The following is a 19,824-nucleotide window of genomic DNA, read 5'->3' as shown; positions in this document are numbered from 1 at the left end:
ACAGCTACCTAGAATACACCTCCTCCCACCCACCCTCCTGCAAAAATTCCATCCCCTATTCCCAATTCCTCCGCCTCCGCCGCATCTGCTCCCACGATCAGACATTCCACTCCCGCACATCCCAGATGTCCAAGTTCTTTAAGGACCGCAACTTTCCCCCCACAGTGATTGAGAACGCCCTTGACCGCGTCTCCCGCATCTCCCGCGACACATCCCTCACACCCCGCCCCCGCCACAACCGCCCCAAGAGGATCCCCCTCGTTCTCACACACCACCCTACCAACCTCCGGATACAACGCATTATCCTCCGACACTTCCGCCATTTACAATCCGACCCCACCACCCAAGACATTTTTCCATCCCCTCCCCTGTCTGCTTTCCGGAGAGACCACTCTCTCCGTGACTCCCTTGTTCGCTCCACACTGCCCTCCAACCCCACCACACCCGGCACCTTCCCCTGGAACCGCAGGAAATGCTACACTTGTCCCCACACCTCCTCCCTCACCCCCATCCCAGGCCCCAAGATGACATTCCACATTAAGCAGAGGTTCACCTGCACATCTGCCAATGTGGTATACTGCATCCACTGTACCCGGTGCGGCTTCCTCTACATTGGGGAAACCAAGCGGAGGCTTGGGGACCGCTTTGCAGAACACCTCCGCTCAGTTCGCAACAAACAACTGCACCTCCCAGTCGCAAACCATTTCCACTCCCCCTCCCATTCTCTTGATGACATGTCCATCATGGGCCTCCTGCACTGCCACAATGATGCCACCCGAAGGTTGCAGGAACAGCAACTCATATTCCGCCTGGGAACCCTGCAGCCATATGTTATCAATGTGGACTTCACCAGTTTCAAAATCTCCCCTTCCCCCACTGCATCCCTAAACCAGCCCAGTTCATCCCCTCCCCCCACTGCATCACACAACCAGCCCAGCTCTTCCCCTCCACCCACTGCATCCCAAAACCAGTCCAACCTGTCTCTGCCTCCCTAACCGGTTCTTCCTCTCACCCATCCCTTCCTCCCACCCCAAGCCGCACCCCCAGCTACCTACTAACCTCATCCCACCTCCTTGACCTGTCCGTCTTCCCTGGACTGACCTATCCCCTCCCTACCTCCCCACCTACACCCTCTCCACCTATCTTCTTTACTCTCCATCTTCGGTCCGCCTCCCCCTCTCTCCCTATTTATTCCAGTTCCCTCCCCCCATCCCCCTCTCTGATGAAGGGTCTAGGCCCGAAACGTCAGCTTTTGTGCTCCTGAGATGCTGCTTGGCCTGCTGTGTTCATCCAGCCTCACATTTCATTATCTTACAATATTCTAGGTGTGGTCTAACCAGAGTGTTATAGAGTTATATAACCTCAGGGCTCTTAAACTCACTTCCCCTGCCAATGAAAGCCAACACACCATATACCTTCTTTACAGCCCTATCAACTTGGGTAGCAACTTTGAGGGATCAATGGATGTGGACCTCAAGATCCCTCTGTTCCTCCACACTGCCGAGAATCCTGCCATTAACCCTCTATTCTGTATTCACATTTCAATGTGGCAGCTTATGAAATGCCTTCTGAAAATCTAAATACAAAACACCCATTTAAATGTTAAGGTAAAGATTCCCATTTATCTACAGCGCATATTCCTTCCTTAAAGAAATTATTTAAACATGACTGGGAGCAGATTGGGAACAGATGCTGTCAGGGAAGAGCACTATAGAAATGTGGAGGTTGTTTAAGGAATGTATACTGCGTGTGCTCAATATGTTTGTCCCTAGCAGGCAGAGAAGATGTGGTCGAGTGAGGGAGCCATGGCTCTCAAGAGAGGTTGAACGACTGGTTAAGAGGAAGAAGGATGTAAGTAAGGTTTAGGAAACAAAGGAACGGAAAAAAGGCTCTTGAGAGAGACAAGTTATCCAGGAAGGATCTGAAGAATGGGCTTAGGAGAGCTATAAGGGGACATGAGAAAACCTTTGCAGATAGGATCAAGGAAAACCCCAAGGCATTTTACACGTACATGAGAAATAAGAGAATGACCGGAGAAAGGGTAGGGCCGATCAAGGATTGTAAATGAAATTTGTGCACAGAGCCTGAAGAGATAGAGAGACCCTTAATGAATACTTTTCTTCATAACTGAGAGGGACCTCGTTGTCAGGGAGGACAGTGTGAAACAGGCTGGTAGGCTAGAGGAGGTCAGTGTTAGTAAGGAAGATGTGCTAGGAATTTAGAGGAAGTTGAAGATAGATAAGACCCCCGGGCCTGATGGGATTTATCCAAGGATTCTATGGGAGGTGAGGGATGAGATCACAGGGCCTTTGGCGATGATCTTTTCATCCTCACTGTCCACGGGTACAGTGCCAGAAGATTGGAGAGAGGCAAACGTCATTCCCTTGTTCAAAAAAGGGAACAGGGATAACCTCGGAAATTACAGGCCAGTTAGTCTTACGTCAGTGGTGGGCAAATTATTGGAAAGAGCTCTGAGAGACAGGATTTATGGTCACTTGGAAAGGCACAGTTTGATTCGTGATAGTCGGCATGGATTTGTGAGGGTAGATCATGCCTCACAAACCTTACTGAATTCTTTGAAGAGTTGACTAAACACATGGATGAAGGCAGAGCAGTGGATGTAGTATACAGGGATTTACGTACGGTGTTTGATAAGGATCCCCATGGTAGGATCATGCAGAAGGTGAGGATGCATGGAATAGGGGGAAATGTGGCAGATTGGGTTTAGAATTGACTGACCCTTAGAAGACAAACGGTGGTAGTGGACAGAAAATATTCAGCATGGTGCTCAGTTACGAGTGGTGTACCACAAGGAATCTGTTCTGGACCCTCTTCTATTTGTGATTTTTTAAATGATTTGGATGAAGGAGTGGAAGGGTGGATTGGCGATTTCACGGACGATACCAAGGTGGGTCGTGTTGTGGACAGTGCGGAGGGCTGTTCTAGGTAGCAAAGGGACATTGATAGGATACAGAGCTGGGCTGACAAGTGGCAAATGGAGTTTAACCCTGAACAGTGTGAGGTGATTCTTGGCAGAGTGCAGGAGCAGAGGGATCTTGGGATTTATGTCCACAGTTCCCTAAAAGCTGCCACCCAGGTGGATAGAGTTGTTAAGAAGGCGTGTTCGCTTTCATTAATAGAGGGATTAAGTTCAAGAGCCGTGAAGTTATGCTCCAGCTGTACAAAAGCCTGGTTCGGCCACTTCTGGAATATTATGTCCAGTTCTGGTCGCCTCATTACAGGAAAGATGTGGAAGTGTTGGAAAAGGTGCAGAGGAGATTTACCAAGATGTTGCCTGGAATGGAGGGAAATCTTATGAGGAAAGGTTGAGAGAGCTAGGGCTTTTCTCTTTAGAATGACGAAGAATGAGAAGTGACTTGATCGAGGTGTACAAAATGATCAGAGGTATAGATAGAGTAGACAGCCGGAGACTTTTTCCTAGGGTGGAGGTAGCTATTATAAGGGGGCATAGTTTTAAAGTGAGTGGAGGTAGATATCGGGGAGACGTCAGAGGTAGGTTCTTTACTCAGAGAGTGGTAGGGGCATGGAATGCATTGCCGGAGAGGGTAGTGGACTCAGCCTCATTAGGGGCATTTAAGTGGCTATTAGATAGGCATATGGATGATGGTATAAGGTAGGGGTGGACGTTAGATAGCCCTTAGGTTTAGGGTAAAAGCTCAGCACAACATCGTGGGCTGAAGGGCCTGGACTGTGCTGTACTGTTTTATGTTCTATGTTCTCTGATTTACCTTTCAGAAAGCTATGTTTGCTCTGCCTAATGACCTTCAATTTATCAAAGTGCCCGATTATAACCTCTTCAATAATAGCTTCTAACATCTTTTCTCTGACAGATGTTAAACTCATGGGTCAGCCTGACCCTCATAATTACATACGTATCAATCATATCCCCTCGGCTCTAAGGAACGCCCAGCCCAGGCAACATCCTGGTAAATCTCTGTACCCAATCTGGTGCTATCACATCCTTCCTATCATGTGGATTCCAGAGCTGCACGCTATATTCTTGCTTGGTCGAACTAACATTAATGCAGTTGCAGTGTCACTTACCTGCTCTTAAACTCTCAATGAAGACAATACCGCATGGGCCCCAGCTATGCCTCCTCTTTGTAGGTTACGTGGAACAGTCCCTCTTCTGCACCTACACAGGCCCCAAACCCCACCTCTTCCTCCATTAAATTGATGACTGTATCGGCACCGCCTCTTGCTCCCCAGAGGAGCTCGAACAGTTCATCCACTCCACCAACACCTTCCACCCCAACCTTCAGTTCACCTGGACCATCTCCAACACATCCCTCACCTTCCTGGACCCCTCAGTCCCCATCTCAGGCAACCACCTAGAAACTGATGTCCATTTCAAGCCCACCGACTCCCACAGCTACCTAGAATACACCTCCTCCCACCCACTTTCCTGCAAAAATTCCATCCCCTATTCCCAATTCCTTCGCCTCCGCTGCATGTGCTCCCAGGATGAGGCATTCCACTCGCGTACATCCCAGATGTCCTCGTTCTTCAAGAACCGCAACTTCCCCCCCTTCCCCGCAGTGGTCGGGAACACCCTTGACCATGTCTCCTGCATTTCCTGCAACTCATCCCTCACATGCCGACCCCACCACTAAAGACATTTTTCCATCCCCACTCTTGTCTGCTTTCCGGAGAGACCACTCTCTCCGTGACTCCCTTGTCCGCCCCACACTCCCCTCCAGCCCCACCACACCCGGCACTGCAGCCCAATGGTATCAAAAGGAGCTGCAGGTTGATAGGTATACACTTAATGATAAGGTCATGGGGGATGTTGCTGAACAAAGAAACCTTGGAGAACAGGTTCATTGTTCCTTTAAAGCGGAGCTGCAGGTTGATAGGTATGCTTGCCCTTTTTGGTCAGTGCATTGAGCATAGGAGTTGGGAGCTCATGTTGTGGCTATACAGGGCTTTGGCTAGGCCACTTTTTGAATGCTGCTAGCAGTTCTGGTCTCCTTGCAATGGGGAGGATGTTGTGAAGCTTGAAAGGGTTGAGAAAAGATTTACAAGGATATAGCTAGGTCTGTAGGGTTGGAGGTATAGGTAGAGGCTGAATAGGCTCGGGCTATTTTCCCCGGAATGTAGCAGGCAGAGGGATGATTTTAAAGGGGTTTATAAAAACGTAAGGGGCATGGATAGGGTCAATAGACAAGGTCTTGCAGCAGGGTTGAAGGAGTCCAAAACTAGAGGGCATAGCTTTCTGGTGATGGGGGAAAGGTTGAAAAGGAACCTAAGCAGCAATCTTTCCACACATAGGGTGGTGCATGTGTGGAATGAGCTTCCAGAGGAAGTGGTGGCGTCTGGTAAAATGACAACATTTAAAAAGTATCTGGATGGGCGTATGAATAAGAAGGGTTTAGATGGATACAGGCCAAATGATGACAAATGGGACTACGTTAATTTAGGATATTTGGTCAGCATGGGCGAGTTAGACCGAAAGGTCTGTTTCGGTGCTGTACGTCTCTGAGACTCTATGACCATTTGGGATAGATGCAGGAGGAATGTTTCCCAATGGTGGGGGCCCAGAACCAGGGGCCATCGTCTCAGGATACAATGTAGGACTGAGATGAGGAGAAAGGTCTTCACCCTGGGCAGCAGTGAGCCTGTGGAGTTCTCTCATGCAGGAAGTGGTTCAGGACAAAATATTACAGTGCTGTAATGTTCTATGCTCTATGTTCTCAAGGGGCAATTAGGGATAGGCAAGAAATGCTGGGCCCAGCCCAGTACACGCTCATATCTTGTTCAAATGTGGCTTTCATATCAAGGTTAGAGGTTGTCATCTCCCCTTTGGAATTTAGCAGGACCAAAGCTGCGATGTGGCTGGGAGCTGGAAGTTCCTTGCAGGGTCTGTGTGGAGTATTGCTGAGAGAGAGAGAGAGCGGGAGAGAGGGACTAGGGTGTTTTGGTAAAGCACACCTTCACGACGGTATTGATGTTGGGGAGCAGGCTGAGAAGACGAGAGGTGTGTGGGCTAGATTGGTCCCACTACTCTGTGAATAAGTTTGACTCACTGGGAATGTTCGATCCCAACAGTGCATCCTGCTTGACTGAGAGAATGCTTCAGCACGCTTGCATACGGCAGCGAAGAGATTCTGAGGATCCACTGGGACCCCTTTGCACAGTGGATCCTGACCTTGGGAAAGAAAGGGCCTCACGGTGTTCCATTACAACAAATCCCTGGCATCACGGGAACATTGCATTAAAAAAAAGTTTTATTATTTTGTTCGCTGGAAACGTACATAGAAAATTTAAATAACAAGTATTGAAACAGAAGAATAACTAAAACGAGTTTAGTCCCACACTGCCCTACCCATGTCAACCCCCATCGCACATTGCATGCTCCATTGGGTCTGGTAGTCACCTGGCCTGGCCACTGGGAGGCACTGTAGTATGGCCCCACCCCTCATATCTGCTGATTGGTAGATAGGTAGGTTAATTTGCACCAATGGGTGTGCTCACATTGGGCCTCTCCCCATGTTGTAGGTTCAACATGGAGCGAATGCAAAGAGACATACCCTTCTGAAGGAGTTTGACAGGGTGGCTGTTCCATCCGCTGGAAAATTCTAGAATTAATAAGGCACACTTTTGCGTGAAGGTGTTTCTCGTTGAACACAGAAGTGAGGAGGACTTTCTGCTCTCAGAGGGGGTTTGAGTCTGGGGACGTCTGGGTCACTGCATAGGGTCAGGGTGGAGCCAGAGAGGGCTGTCGGTTGAAAAGGGTCAGATCAGCTATGACCCGGTTGAGGGTAGAACAGTCTCTAGGAGCTGAATGGCCCATTCCTGCTCCCATGTTCTTATAATCTTGTGAGTTCATGGAAATGGTCATTGAAGCCCGATTGATCCATTGCCCGTAGGCATAGGGCCATCAGCTGTCAGAGCAGGAGCCGGCCGTTCAGCCCATCGAGTCTGCTGCACCATTCAATGGGCTCATGGCTGAGCTGATCATCCTCTGCTCTACTTTTCTCTGTGACCCTTAATTCCTTTCCTGACTAATACATCTGTCTCTCTCAGCCTTTAATGTACTCAATGACCAAGCCCCGTCAGCTGCGGTAAAGAATTCCGTAGACTCACTCCCCTCAGAGAAAAAAATTCCTTGTCATCTGTATCCCCTTATCCTGAGATTATATTCGCTGGTCCTCCACTCTCCCACAGGGACAGACAGACTTTCTGCATCTACACTGTCAAATTTCCTGAGAATCCCATTCCCCTAAACTCTAATCCATCAGGCCCAAACTACCCAACCTCTCCTCATAAGACAGTCCCTGCATACCTGGTATCCCTGTAGTGAACCATCTCTGGGCTGCCTCTCATGTCAGGATATCTTCCCTTAGATAAGGTGCCCAAGACTGTTCAGAGTATTCCAGCTGTGGGCTGACTAGTGCCTTGTATAGTTTTAGTAAGACCTCCTTATTTTTACACTGAATTCCCTTTGAAAGTGAGGCCCACATTCCATTATCCTTCCTGATCACCCACCGAACTCTAACATGAGCAGTTTGTGCGAGCTGGACAAAAATGTCCAAACCGTTCTGTTCTGTAGCTTTGAGCAATCCCTCTCCGTTTCAAGAATATTCAGTTCCCAATATTTTTCCAATCAAAGTGCATTAACTCACTTTTTCCCACATTATATTCCACCTGCCAAGATATTTCCCTTTCACTGACGCTCTCTATATCCTTCTGCAGACTCCGATCCCTGTCCGCGCGAGCCCCTCCGCCTCTAACTCTCCCCCTTTTGACTGTAAGATGCACTTTGAACCCCATGCCTTTCCTTGCCTGTCCCTGACGATGCTGTGAGGAAGAGATAATGGGAACTGCAGATGCTGGAGAATTCCAAGATAATAAAATGTGAGGCTGGATGAACACAGCAGGCCAAGCAGCATCTCAGGAGCACAAAAGCTGACGTTTTGGACCTGGACCCTTCATCAGATGCTGTGAGGAAGGCGTTTGGGAGGTGTCGTTTGACCAGGGGTGTGCTAGATAAATGAAAGTTGCTGGTGGTGATGTGGGGACGGTGTTCGACGTCATCGGTTAGAGGCTGGGTGGGTGAAGTGCACAGTGAGCAAGCCCACAAAATAATTATCGCTGCCTTCCGTTTCGTGGAGGCTGCTGTCTCATTTCCCCGCCTCTCCCACCACCCCCCAGCCCCCAACGTCCATTGCCAGTCTGCCATGCCCCCTCCCCTACCCCCTCGGGCCTGGTTAGTTCGACAGGAAATCGATGGAAGCCCTCACAGATTGTGAAGTGGCGACGTCCAGGGCAGTGACTCGGATCTCGGTATCTCCGAACTGCATGTTGGTGCGGATCTCGCGTCTCTGTCTCCTGGAGCCGGCGCTGTCTGTCTCCAGCAGCTCCAGGCTGACCGTGCCGCACCTGCGGACCTCGGGGTCGGTGATGTAATGGATATTGTCTTCACTGCTGCAGTAAATGTTAATGATGATCTTGCGCTGCCCGGGTCGGGCAGGAGCATAGCTGCGCTGTACCACCTCGCCGAGCGATACCGACTGGTCCACCGACACAAACCGGTCAAAGATGTCTGTACACCACCGCGTGCCATCCTTGACCAGCAGCTTCTCCTTCGCGTGCTTCCCCTCCACAAACTTGTTGAGGACACCGACCCCGTAGGTCAGGGGTGAACGCCTGACCCTGATGATGGTAGGGTCCAGGCCAAAGAGCACGGCTCCTTTGAGAATGGTGAGGCCCACGTCCTGGGGGACAATGACCCGGCAGCAGGGGCTGAAAGCCCGCTGGACGGCGAGCTGCAGAACGGGAGACTCGGCAAACCCACCCACTAAAAACAGGAACTTCACCCCACGCACTTCGGGCTTCTTCATCAGGGTCTCTGTAAACGGCAGGAAGGCAGAGGCTCCAGTTCTCCAGGACACTTCAGCGCATCCTCGCGTATATCGCAACAAACGTCCAGTGTTACACATGGGTGTGACTCTGCAAACACTGGGGGTAACTGAGAGTGAGGGCAGTGACTCTGTTAATCAGGGATGAGAGTGAGAGCGAGGGCAGTGACTCTGTTACTCAGTGATGAGAGTGAGAGCAAGGGCAGTGACTCTGTTACTCAGTGATGAGAGTGAGAGTGAGGGCAGTGACTCTGTTACTCAGTGATGAGAGTGAGAGTGAGGGCAGTGACTCTGTTACTCAGTGATGAGAGTGAGAGTGAGGGCAGTGACTCTGTTACTCAGTGATGAGAGTGAGAGTGAGGGCAGTGACTCTGTTGCTCAGTGATGAGAGTGAGAGCAGTGACTCTGTTACTCAGTGATGAGAGTGAGATTGAGGGCAGTGACTCTGTTACTCAGGGATGAGAGTGAGAGTGAGGGGAGTGACTCTGTTACTCAGTGATGAGAGTGAGGGCAGTGACTCTGTTGCTCAGGGATGAGAGTGAGGGCAGTGACTCTGTTACTCAGTGATGAGAGTGAGAGTGAGGGCAGTGACTCTGTTACTCAGTGATGAGAGTGAGAGTGAGGGCAGTGACTCTGTTGCTCACTGATGAGAGTGAGAGCAGTGACTCTGTTACTCAGTGATGAGAGTGAGAGCAGTGACTCTGTTACTCAGTGATGAGAGTGAGAGTGAGGGCAGTGACTCTGTTACTCAGTGATGAGAGTGAGAGTGAGGGCAGTGACTCTGTTACTCAGGGATGAGAGTGAGAGTGAGGGCAGTGACTCTGTTACTCAGTGATGAGAGTGAGAGTGAGGGCAGTGTCTCTGTTACTCACTGATGAGAGTGAGAGTGAGGGCAGTGACTCTGTTACTCAGTGATGAGAGTGAGAGTGAGGGCAGTGACTCTGTTACTCAGTAAGGAGCATGAGAGTGAGGGCAGTGACTCTGTTACTCACTGATGAGAGTGAGAGCAGTGACTCTGTTACTCAGTGATGAGAGTGAGATTGAGGGCAGTGACTCTGTTACTCAGGGATGAGAGTGAGAGTGAGGGGAGTGACTCTGTTACTCAGTGATGAGAGTGAGGGCAGTGACTCTGTTGCTCAGGGATGAGAGTGAGGGCAGTGACTCTGTTACTCAGTGATGAGAGTGAGAGTGAGGGCAGTGACTCTGTTACTCACTGATGAGAGTGAGAGTGAGGGCAGTGACTCTGTTACTCAGTGATGAGAGTGAGAGTGAGGGCAGTGACTCTGTTACTCACTGATGAGAGTGAGAGTGAGGGCAGTGACTCTGTTACTCTGTGATGAGAGTGAGAGTGAGGGCAGTGACTCTCTTACTCAGTGATGAGAGTGAGAGTGAGAGCAGTGACACTGTTGCTCACTGATGAGAGTGAGAGTGAGGGCAATGACTCTGTTACTCAGTGATGAGAGTGAGAGCAGTGACTCTGTTACTCAGTGATGAGTGTGAGAGTGAGGGGAGTGACTCTGTTACTCAGTGATGAGAGTGAGAGTGAGGACAGTGACTCTGTTGCTCACTGATGAGAGTGAGAGCAGTGACTCTGTTACTCAGTGATGAGAGTGAGATTGTGGGCAGTGACTCTGTTACTCAGTGATGAGAGTGAGGGCAGTGACTCTGTTACTCAGTGATGAGAGTGAGAGTGAGGGCAGAGACTCTGTTACTCAGTGATGAGAGTGAGAGTGAGGGCTGTGACTCTGTTACTCAGTGATGAGAGTGAGAGTGAGGGCAGTGACTCTGTTACTCAGGGTTGAGAGTGAGAGTGAGGGCAGTGACTCTGTTACTCAGGGATGAGCGTGAGAGTGAGGGCAGTGACTCTGTTACTCAGTGATGAGTGAGAGCAGTGACTCTGTTACTCAGTGATGAGAGTGAGAATGAGGGCAGTGACTCTGTTACTCACTGATGAGAGTGAGAGTGAGGGCAGTGACTCTGTTACTCAGTGATGAGAGTGAGAGTGAGGGCAGTGACTCTGTTACTCAGTGATGAGAGTGAGAGTGAGGGCAGTGACTCTGTTACTTAGTGATGAGAGTGAGAGTGAGAGCAATGACTCTGTTACTCAGTGATGAGACTGAGATTGAGGGCAGTGACTCTGTTACTCAGTGATGAGAGTGAGAATGAGGGCAGTGACTCTGTTACTCACGGATGAGAGTGAGAGCAGTGACTCTGTTACTCAAGGATGAGAGTGAGAGTGAGGGCAGTGACTCTGTTGGTCACTGATGAGAGTGAAAGCAATGACTCTGTTACTCAGTGATGAGAGTGAGATTGAGGGCAGTGACTCTGTTACTCAGTGATGAGAGTGAGATTGAGGGCAGTGACTCTGTTACTCAGTGATGAGAGTGAGAGTGAGAGCAGTGACTCTGTTACTCAGGGATGAGAGTGAGAGTGAGGGCAGTGACTCTGTTACTCAGTGATGAGAGTGAGAGTGAGGGCAGTGTCTCTGTTACTCACTGATGAGAGTGAGAGTGAGGGCAGTGACTCTGTTACTCAGTGATGAGAGTGAGAGTGACGGGAGTGACTCTGTTACTCACTGCTGAGAGTGAGAGTGAGGGCCGTGACTCTGTTACTCAGTGATGAGAGTGAGAGTGAGGGCCGTGACTCTGTTACTCAGTGATGAGAGTGAGAGCAGTGACTCTGTTACTCAGTGATGAGAGTGAGAGTGAGGGCAGTGACTCTGGTACTCAGTAAGGAGCATGAGAGTGAGGGCAGTGACTCTGTTACTCACTGATGAGAGTGAGAGTGAGGGCAGTGACTCTGTTACTCACTGATGAGAGTGAGAGTGAGGGCAGTCACTCTGTTACTCAGTGATGAGAGTGAGAGTGAGGGCAGTGACTCTTTTACTCACCGATGAGAATGAGAGTGAGGGCAGTGACTCTGTTCCTCACTGATGAGAGTGAGAGTGAGGGGAGTGACTCTGTTACTCAGTGATGAGAGTGAGAGTGAGGGCAGTGACTCTGTTACTCACTGATGAGAGTGAGAGTGAGAGCAGTGACTCTGTTGCTCAGTGATGAGAGTGAGAGTGAGGGCAGTGACTCTGTTACACACTGATGAGAGTGAGAGTGAGAGCAGTGACTCTGTTGCTCAGCGATGAGAGTGAGAGTGAGGGGAGTGACTCTGTTGCTCAGTGATGAGAGTGAGAGTGAGGGCAGTGACTCTGTTACTCAGTGATGAGAGTGAGAGTGAGGGGAGTGACTCTGTTACTCAGTGATGAGAGTGAGAGTGAGGGCAGTGACTCTGTTGCTCAGTGATGAGACTGAGAGTGAGGGCAGTGACTCTGTTGCTCAGGAATGAGAGTGAGAGTGAGGGCAGTGACTCTGTTACACACTGATGAGAGTGAGAGCGAGAGCAGTGACTCTGTTGCTCAGCGATGAGAGTGAGAGTGAGGGGAGTGACTCTGTTGCTCAGTGATGAGAGTGAGAGTGAGGGCAGTGACTCTGTTACTCAGTGATGAGAGTGAGAGTGAGGGGAGTGACTCTGTTACTCAGTGATGAGAGTGAGAGTGAGGGCAGTGACTCTGTTACTCAGTGATGAGAATGAGAGTGAGGGCAGTGACTCTGTTACTCAGTGATGAGAGTGAGAGTGAGGGCAGTGACTCTGTTACTCAGTGATGAGAATGAGAGTGAGGGCAGTGACTCTGTTACTCAGTGATGAGAGTGAGAGTGAGGGCAGTGACTCTGTTACTCAGTGATGAGAGTGAGAGTGAGGGCAGTGACTCTGTTACTCAGTGATGAGAGTGAGACTGAGAGCAGTGACTCTCTTACTCACTGATGAGCGTGAGAGTGAGGGCAGTGACTCTGTTGCTCACTGATGAGCGTGAGAGTGAGGGCAGTGACTCTGTTGCTCAGTGATGAGAGTGAGAGTGAGGGCTGTGACTCTGTTACTCAGTGATGAGAGTGAGAGTGAGGGCAGTGACTCTGTTACTCAGTGATGAGAGTGAGAGTGAGGGCAGTGACTCTGTTACTCAGTGATGAGAGTGAGAGTGAGGGCAGTGACTCTGTTACTCACTGATGAGAGTGAGGGCAGTGACTCTGTTACTCAGTGATGAGTGTGAGAGTGACGGCAGTGACTCTGTTACTCAGTGATGAGTGTGAGAGTGACGGCAGTGACTCTGTTACTCACTGATGAGCGTGAGAGTGAGGGCAGTGACTCTGTTGCTCAGCGATGTTTATGTGTTACTCACCGATGTGATCCACCACCTGTCTGACTGTGGGCTGGAAGAGCTCAGCGATGGCCTGTGGAGTCATCTGCAGCATCCCCTGGGAGGACCACTTGACGAGGTGGGTGCTGTGGGAATGAAGGGAGATGTGAGATTCCAGCCTGGAATCACAGCACATCACACAAACACATGATCCCATGGCTCTCTGTGTGAGACTAGGGAGCCCCTGGTGGGATCCCCAGTCCAGCTGCCAGCTCTGGCGCAGAGTCCAGCTCAGGGGTTGGCACTGCTGCCCAATGGTGCCAGGAACCCGCTTTAAATCCCACCCTTGGGTTGCAGTCTGTGTGGAGTTTGCACGGTCTCCCCGCGTCTGCGTGGGTTTCCTCCCACACAGGGTTTAGGTGGAGTGGCTGTGGGGAAATGCAGGGATCGGGTGGAGGAGAGGGTCTGAATGGGCTGTCCTTTGGAGGGTCGATGTGGGCTGAATGGCCTTCTCCCACCTGGTAGTGAGTCTCTGGCCTCTTTAATCAGAGGTGTTCAGCCAGTTGGGAACAGTACCATCCTGATGGTGAGGTTGGCTGTTTGTTTTGACAGTGCCCCCTGTAGGCAGTGCCCCTTGTAGGCAGTTCCCCCTGTAGGCAGTGCCCCCTTGTAGGCAGTTCCCCCTGTAGGCAGTGCCCCTTGTAGGCAGTTCCCCCTGTAGGCAGTGCCCCCTGTAAGCAGTTCCCCCTGTAGGCAGTTCCCCCTGTAGGCAGTGCCCCCTGTAAGCAGTTCCCCCTGTAGGCAGTTCCCCCTGTAGGCAGTGCCCCCTGTAGGCAGTGCCCCCTTGTAGGCAGTGCCCCCTGTAGGCAGTGCCCCCTTGTAGGCAGTGCCCCCTTGTAGGCAGTTCCCCCTGTAGGCAGTGCCCCTTGTAGGCAGTGCCCCCTTGTAGGCAGTGCCCCTTGTAGGCAGTGCCCCCTGTAGGCAGTGCCCCTTGTAGGCAGTGCCCCCTTGTAGGCAGTTCCCCCTGTAGGCAGTGCCCCTTGTAGGCAGTGCCCCCTTGTAGGCAGTGCCCCTTGTAGGCAGTTCCCCCTGTAGGCAGTGCCCCCTGTAGGCAGTGCCCCCTTGTAGGCAGTTCCCCCTGTAGGCAGTTCCCCCTGTAAGCAGTGCCCCTTGTAGGCAGTTCCCCCTGTAGGCAGTTCCCCCTGTAGGCAGTTCCCCCTGTAGGCAGTGCCCCCTGTAGGCAGTTCCCCCTGTAGGCAGTGCCCCCTGTAGGCAGTGCCCCTTGTAGGCAGTTCCTCCTGTAGGCAGTGCCCCCTGTAGGTAGTGCCCCGTGTAGGCAGTTCCCCCTGTAGGCAGTGCCCCTTGTAGGCAGTTCCCCCTGTAGGCAGTGCCCCCTGTAGGCAGTGCCCCGTGTAGGCAGTTCCCCCTGTAGGCAGTTCCCCCTGTAGGCAGTTCCCCCTGTAGGCAGTGCCCCCTGTAGGCAGTGCCCCCTTGTAGGCAGTTCCCCCTGTAGGCAGTTCCCCCTGTAGGCAGTTCCCCCTGTAAGCAGTGCCCCTTGTAGGCAGTTCCCCCTGTAGGCAGTGCCCCTTGTAGGCAGCTCCCCCTGTCGGCAGCTCCCCCTGTCGGCAGTTCCCCCTGTAGGCAGTGCCCCCTGTAGACAGTGCCCCTGTAGGCAGTGCCCCCTGTAAGCAGTTCCCCCTATAAGCAGTGCCCCCTGTAGGCAGTTCCCCCTGTAGGCAGTGCCCCCTGTAGGCAGTGCCCCTTGTAGGCAGTTCCCCCTGTAAGCAGTTCCCCCTGTAGGCAGTTCCCCCTGTAGGCAGTTCCCCCTGTAGGCAGTGCCCCCTGTAGGCAGTGCCCCCTGTAGGCAGTTCCCCCTGTAGGCAGTTCCCCCTGTAGGCAGTTCCCCCTGTAGGCAGTGCCCCCTGTAAGCAGTGCCCCTTGTAGGCAGTGCCCCTTGTAGGCAGTTCCTCCTGTAGGCAGTGCCCCCTGTAGGTAGTGCCCCGTGTAGGCAGTTCCCCCTGTAGGCAGTGCCCCTTGTAGGCAGTTCCCCCTGTAGGCAGTGCCCCCTGTAGGCAGTGCCCCGTGTAGGCAGTTCCCCCTGTAGGCAGTTCCCCCTTGTAGGCAGTGCCCCCTTGTAGGCAGTTCCCCCTGTAGGCAGTGCCCCCTGTAGGCAGTGCCCCCTTGTAGGCAGTTCCCCCTGTAGGCAGTTCCCCCTGTAGGCAGTTCCCCCTGTAAGCAGTGCCCCTTGTAGGCAGTGCCCCCTGTAGGCAGTGCCCCCTTGTAGGCAGTTCCCCCTGTAGGCAGTGCCCCCTGTAGACAGTGCCCCTGTAGGCAGTGCCCCCTGTAAGCAGTTCCCCCTATAAGCAGTGCCCCCTGTAGGCAGTTCCCCCTGTAGGCAGTGCCCCCTGTAGGCAGTGCCCCTTGTAGGCAGTTCCCCCTGTAAGCAGTTCCCCCTGTAGGCAGTTCCCCCTGTAGGCAGTGCCCCCTTGTAGGCAGTGCCCCCTGTAGGCAGTTCCCCCTGTAGGCAGTGCCCCCTGTAAGCAGTGCCCCTTGTAGGCAGTGCCCCTTGTAGGCAGTTCCCCCTGTAAGCAGTTCCCCCTGTAGGCAGTTCCCCCTGTAGGCAGTGCCCCCTGTAGGCAGTTCCCCCTGTAGGCAGTTCCCCCTGTAGGCAGTGCCCCCTGTAAGCAGTGCCCCTTGTAGGCAGTGCCCCCTTGTAGGCAGTTCCCCCTTGTAGGCAGTTCCCCCTTGTAGGCAGTTCCCCCTGTAGGCAGTTCCCCCTGTAAGCAGTGCCCCTTGTAGGCAGTTCCCCCTGTAGGCAGTTCCCCCTGTAGGCAGTTCCCCCTGTAAGCAGTGCCCCCTGTAGGCAGTGCCCCCTGTAGGCAGTGCCCCCTGTAAGCAGTGCCCCTTGTAGGCAGTTCCCCCTGTAGGCAGTTCCCCCTGTAGGCAGTGCCCCCTGTAGGCAGTTGCCCCTGTAGGCAGTGCCCCCTGTAGGCAGTGCCCCCTGTAGGCAGTGCCCCCTGTAGGCAGTGCGCCCTGTAAGCAGTGCCCCTTGTAGGCAGTTCCCCCTGTAGGCAGTTCCCCCTGTAGGCAGTGCCCCTTGTAGGCAGTTCCCCCTGTAGGCAGTTCCCCCTGTAAGCAGTGCCCCCTGTAAGCAGTTCCCCCTGTAGGCAGTGCCCCCTGTAGGCAGTTCCCCCTGTAGGCAGTGCCCCCGTAGGCAGTGCCCCTTGTAGGCAGTTCCCCCTGTAGGCAGTGCCCCCTGTAGGCAGTGCCCCCTGTAGGCAGTGCCCCCTGTAAGCAGTTCCCCTTGTAGGCAGTTCCCCCTGTAGGCAGTTCCCCCTGTAGGCAGTTCCCCCTGTAGGCAGTGCCCCCTGTAGGCAGTGCCCCCTGTAAGCAGTGCCCCTTGTAGGCAGTTCCCCCTGTAGGCAGTGCCCCCTGTAGGCAGTGCGCCCTGTAAGCAGTTCCCCCTGTAGGCAGTGCCCCTTGTAGGCAGTTCCCCCTGTAGGCAGTGCCCCCTTGTAGGCAGTGCCCCCTGTAGGCAGTGCCCCCTGTAAGCAGTGCCCCTTGTAGGCAGTTCCCCCTGTAGGCAGTGCCCCTTGTAGGCAGTTCCCCCTGTAAGCAGTGCCCCCTGTAGGCAGTGCCCCCTGTAGGCAGTGCCCCCTGTAGGCAGTGCCACTTGTAGGCAGTTCCCCCTGTAGGCAGTTCCCCCTGTAGGCAATGCCCCTTGTAGGCAGTTCCCCCTGTAGGCAGTGCCCCCTGTAGGCAGTTCCCCCTGTAGGCAGTGCCCCTTGTAGGCAGTTCCCCCTGTAGGCAGTGCCCCCTGTAGGCAGTGCCCCCTGTAGGTAGTGCCCCCTTGTAGGCAGTTCCCCCTGTAGGCAGTTCCCCCTGTAGGCAGTGCCCCCTTGTAGGCAGTGCCCCTTGTAGGCAGTTCCCCCTGTAGGCAGTTCCCCCTGTAGGCAGTTCCCCCTGTAAGCAGTGCCCCCTGTAAGCAGTTCCCCCTGTAAGCAGTTCCCCCTGTAAGCAGTGCCCCTTGTAGGCAGTTCCCCCTGTAGGCAGTGCCCCCTATAGGCAGTTCCCCCTGTAGGCAGTGCCCCCTATAGGCAGTGCCCCCTATAGGCAGTTCCCCCTATAGGCAGTTCCCCCTGTAGGCAGTGCCCCCTGTAGGCAGGCTCTGATCAAGGGCGCAGTATAACTGTGGTCATGAAAGTCCTGAATATCTGCCTCTTCCTCCAGGAGCAGCATGGCTTGACTGGGCATCTATTCACTATTTAAGAAACATGAGGCGATCTGATTGAAATGTATAACATTCTCACAGGGCTGGGCAGACTAGATTTTTCCCGAGAGTGCAGGGTCTAGAATGGGGGTCACACTCTCTGGATATTGTGTAGACCGTTTTGGACTGAGATAAGGAGGAACACCTTAGCTCCGATGGATCTATGGGCCTCATTTAGTCCCATTGGTTGTTTGGTTTGGAACGTAGAGTGAGACCGATACTCGGGGTTCAGTTCCTGAGGCCAGGCCAGCTAAGTTCCCATTACTCCCCTGCCAAGTCTATGCCCTCACCTGGGTGTTAGTCCTCAGGTTAAAACTGCTGCCCACTGTGCGTGGCTCTCTCTTCTCCCTCATGAGAGGGTGGGACTGTGAGTGTTTTCACCCTTAGGGAACATTCTGAGCCACCTCATGCTGAGCCACTTTGTAACGTCAGGAGATTCGAAAGGCACCCAATGCCCAGTGGGAGGCAGCGGGAATATGAGATCGAGGTGGAGGATCAGTCGTTGGTGAACGGCGGGGCAGTTTCGGTGAGTTTCTTGTGAGATTCGGTTGAGCAACAAATGTAATGTGCCTGTGAGAAAGTACATTCGGTAATGTTTCGACAAAGAACACACAACTGCACCACATTTCATCCAGATCGCTTCTGTCACACACTGAATGCTCACAGTTTTTCCCCTCTGTTACTGAGACTGGAGCATATACAGTGGCTCCGTGGTTAGCGTCGCAGCCTCACAGCACCAGGGGCCCCGGTTTGATTCCAGCCTCGGGAGACTGTCTGTGTGGAGTTTGCACATTCTCCCAGTGTCTGCGTGGGTTTCCTCCGGGTGCTCTGGTTTCCTCCCACAGCCCAAAGATGTGCAGGGTTGGGAATTGGCCATGATAAATGCCCGTGGTGTTCAGGGATGTGCGGACTGGGTGGGTTAGCCAGGGGAAATGCAGGATTACAGGGTAGGAGTGTGGGTGGCATGCTGTTTGGTCAGTTTGGCCTTGATGGGCCAAATGGCCAGTTCCTACACTGTAGGTTTTCTATGAAAACAAACCCCCACAGTGCACCTGATCATGGCCCATGACCAAACATGCTCACTGCGAGGTCGGCGCGGATATTGTCACCAATTCCTTGGAATAACGGTCTATCTCAGTCCAGACATAGAGTGGAAACAGTGTAACCTGGAAACTAGGAACGGGAGGAGACCATTCAGCTCTTTGAAACTGCCCCACTGTTCACCATAACCGATCTCATATTCCCGCTGCCTCCCACAGGGCATTGGGTGCCTTTCGAATCTCCTGACGTTACAAAGTGGCTCAGCATGATGTGGCTCAGAATGTTCCCTAAGGGTGAAAACACTCACAGTCCCTTTAGTGAATAAACCTACCATCCGCAAATAAATTCCAGAGTTCACCAGCTGGCCTGGTGATGATGGATATCCTGTTACCTGCTCTTTTTCAGCGCTGTCTCCACACTCCGTCCTTTGTACTTCCGGTAGTAATCGATGAAGGAGAACGGTAGGGAGATATTGAGAGGGTTCAGTCTCTTGGGGGAAGCAGTCCGTTTTCGTGCCTCGAAGGCTATCATCAGATCTACCCAGGCTGCCGGGCGTTTTATCTTGAAGTGCTCGATGTAATCAGAGCCAAAGATCTGGCACAGCAACTTCTCAAAGGCCAGGTCCACTCCAACTGCTCCGTAAGGTCCACCTGTGGGAGACAGGGCCAGTGTGACCGGGCAATGTTAGAGGCACGGAGGGGGAGAAGAGGCAGCGGTGAGTTTTGGAGAGCCTCCTGCTCACAGATTCACAGCGTCATGGGTTATATGGCAATGCAGAGACAGTAGCGCCTTCTCTAGGCCAACCCATCAGGGCACTGCAGACATAATGCTCACAGCTAGGCTAGATATGTTTCCAGGTTTGAAAGGCATTAAGAGAATACAGGGAAAATGTGGGAATACAGGCATCCACGCTGGTCAGGTTCCTGAAACTGAACTGGCCCCTATCCCTCTAAACCCTTCCTCCCCGCATACCTGTCCAAATGTCCTTAAGTTGTTGTAACCAGGAGTGTGTTTGGCAGATGGCAGATCTGGCTCTCGGGGACGAATAGACTACTCCTAGCGTCTCGGGCTAGCCTAATAACTCGGGACCTGATAAATGTTCAGGAAACAGGGGACCACAGTCACAGAGTGAGCTGTACAGCACAGGAACACAGCCCTCTGAAAAACACCTTGCTCACGACCCTGTCTGCCTGCAGCTCCGCTTTAAAGGAACAATGAACCTGTTCTCCAAGGTTTCTTTGTTCAGCAACATCCCCCATGACCTTATCATTAAGTGTATAACTCCTGCACTGATTTGGCTTTCCAAAATGCAATTATCTGAATTAAACTCCATCTGCCACTCCTCAGCCCACTGGCCCACCTGTTCAAGATCCCATTGTACTCTGAAGTAACCTTCTTCGCTGTCCACCACACCTCCAATCTTGGTGTCATCCGCAAAGTTACTAGCC

General features: G+C 52.7%; 1 protein-coding gene across 4 annotated transcripts in view; it reads right to left on the bottom strand.

Moving 5' to 3' along the window:
* Positions 1 to 8,225: 8,225 nt before the first annotated feature.
* The window catches only part of hspa12b (heat shock protein 12B), a 66,942-nt gene continuing 55,343 nt past the window's right edge, over positions 8,226 to 19,824 (bottom strand). For all 4 annotated transcript variants that reach the window (XM_059650667.1, XM_059650677.1, XM_059650671.1 and 1 more), the window contains 3 exons: positions 18,768 to 19,026; positions 13,108 to 13,211; positions 8,226 to 8,872 (listed from right to left, as the gene is read on the bottom strand). In XM_059650667.1, coding sequence (XP_059506650.1) covers positions 8,232 to 8,872; positions 13,108 to 13,211; positions 18,768 to 19,026 — 1,004 coding nt within the window. In that variant the 3' untranslated portion in view covers positions 8,226 to 8,231. The remainder of the gene's footprint in view (positions 8,873 to 13,107; positions 13,212 to 18,767; positions 19,027 to 19,824) is intronic.

The sequence above is a fragment of the Stegostoma tigrinum genome, chromosome 1 (genome assembly GCF_030684315.1).
Source record: "Stegostoma tigrinum isolate sSteTig4 chromosome 1, sSteTig4.hap1, whole genome shotgun sequence".
Classification (NCBI taxonomy): domain Eukaryota; kingdom Metazoa; phylum Chordata; class Chondrichthyes; order Orectolobiformes; family Stegostomatidae; genus Stegostoma; species Stegostoma tigrinum.
This window is presented reverse-complemented; position numbering and strand designations above follow the sequence as displayed.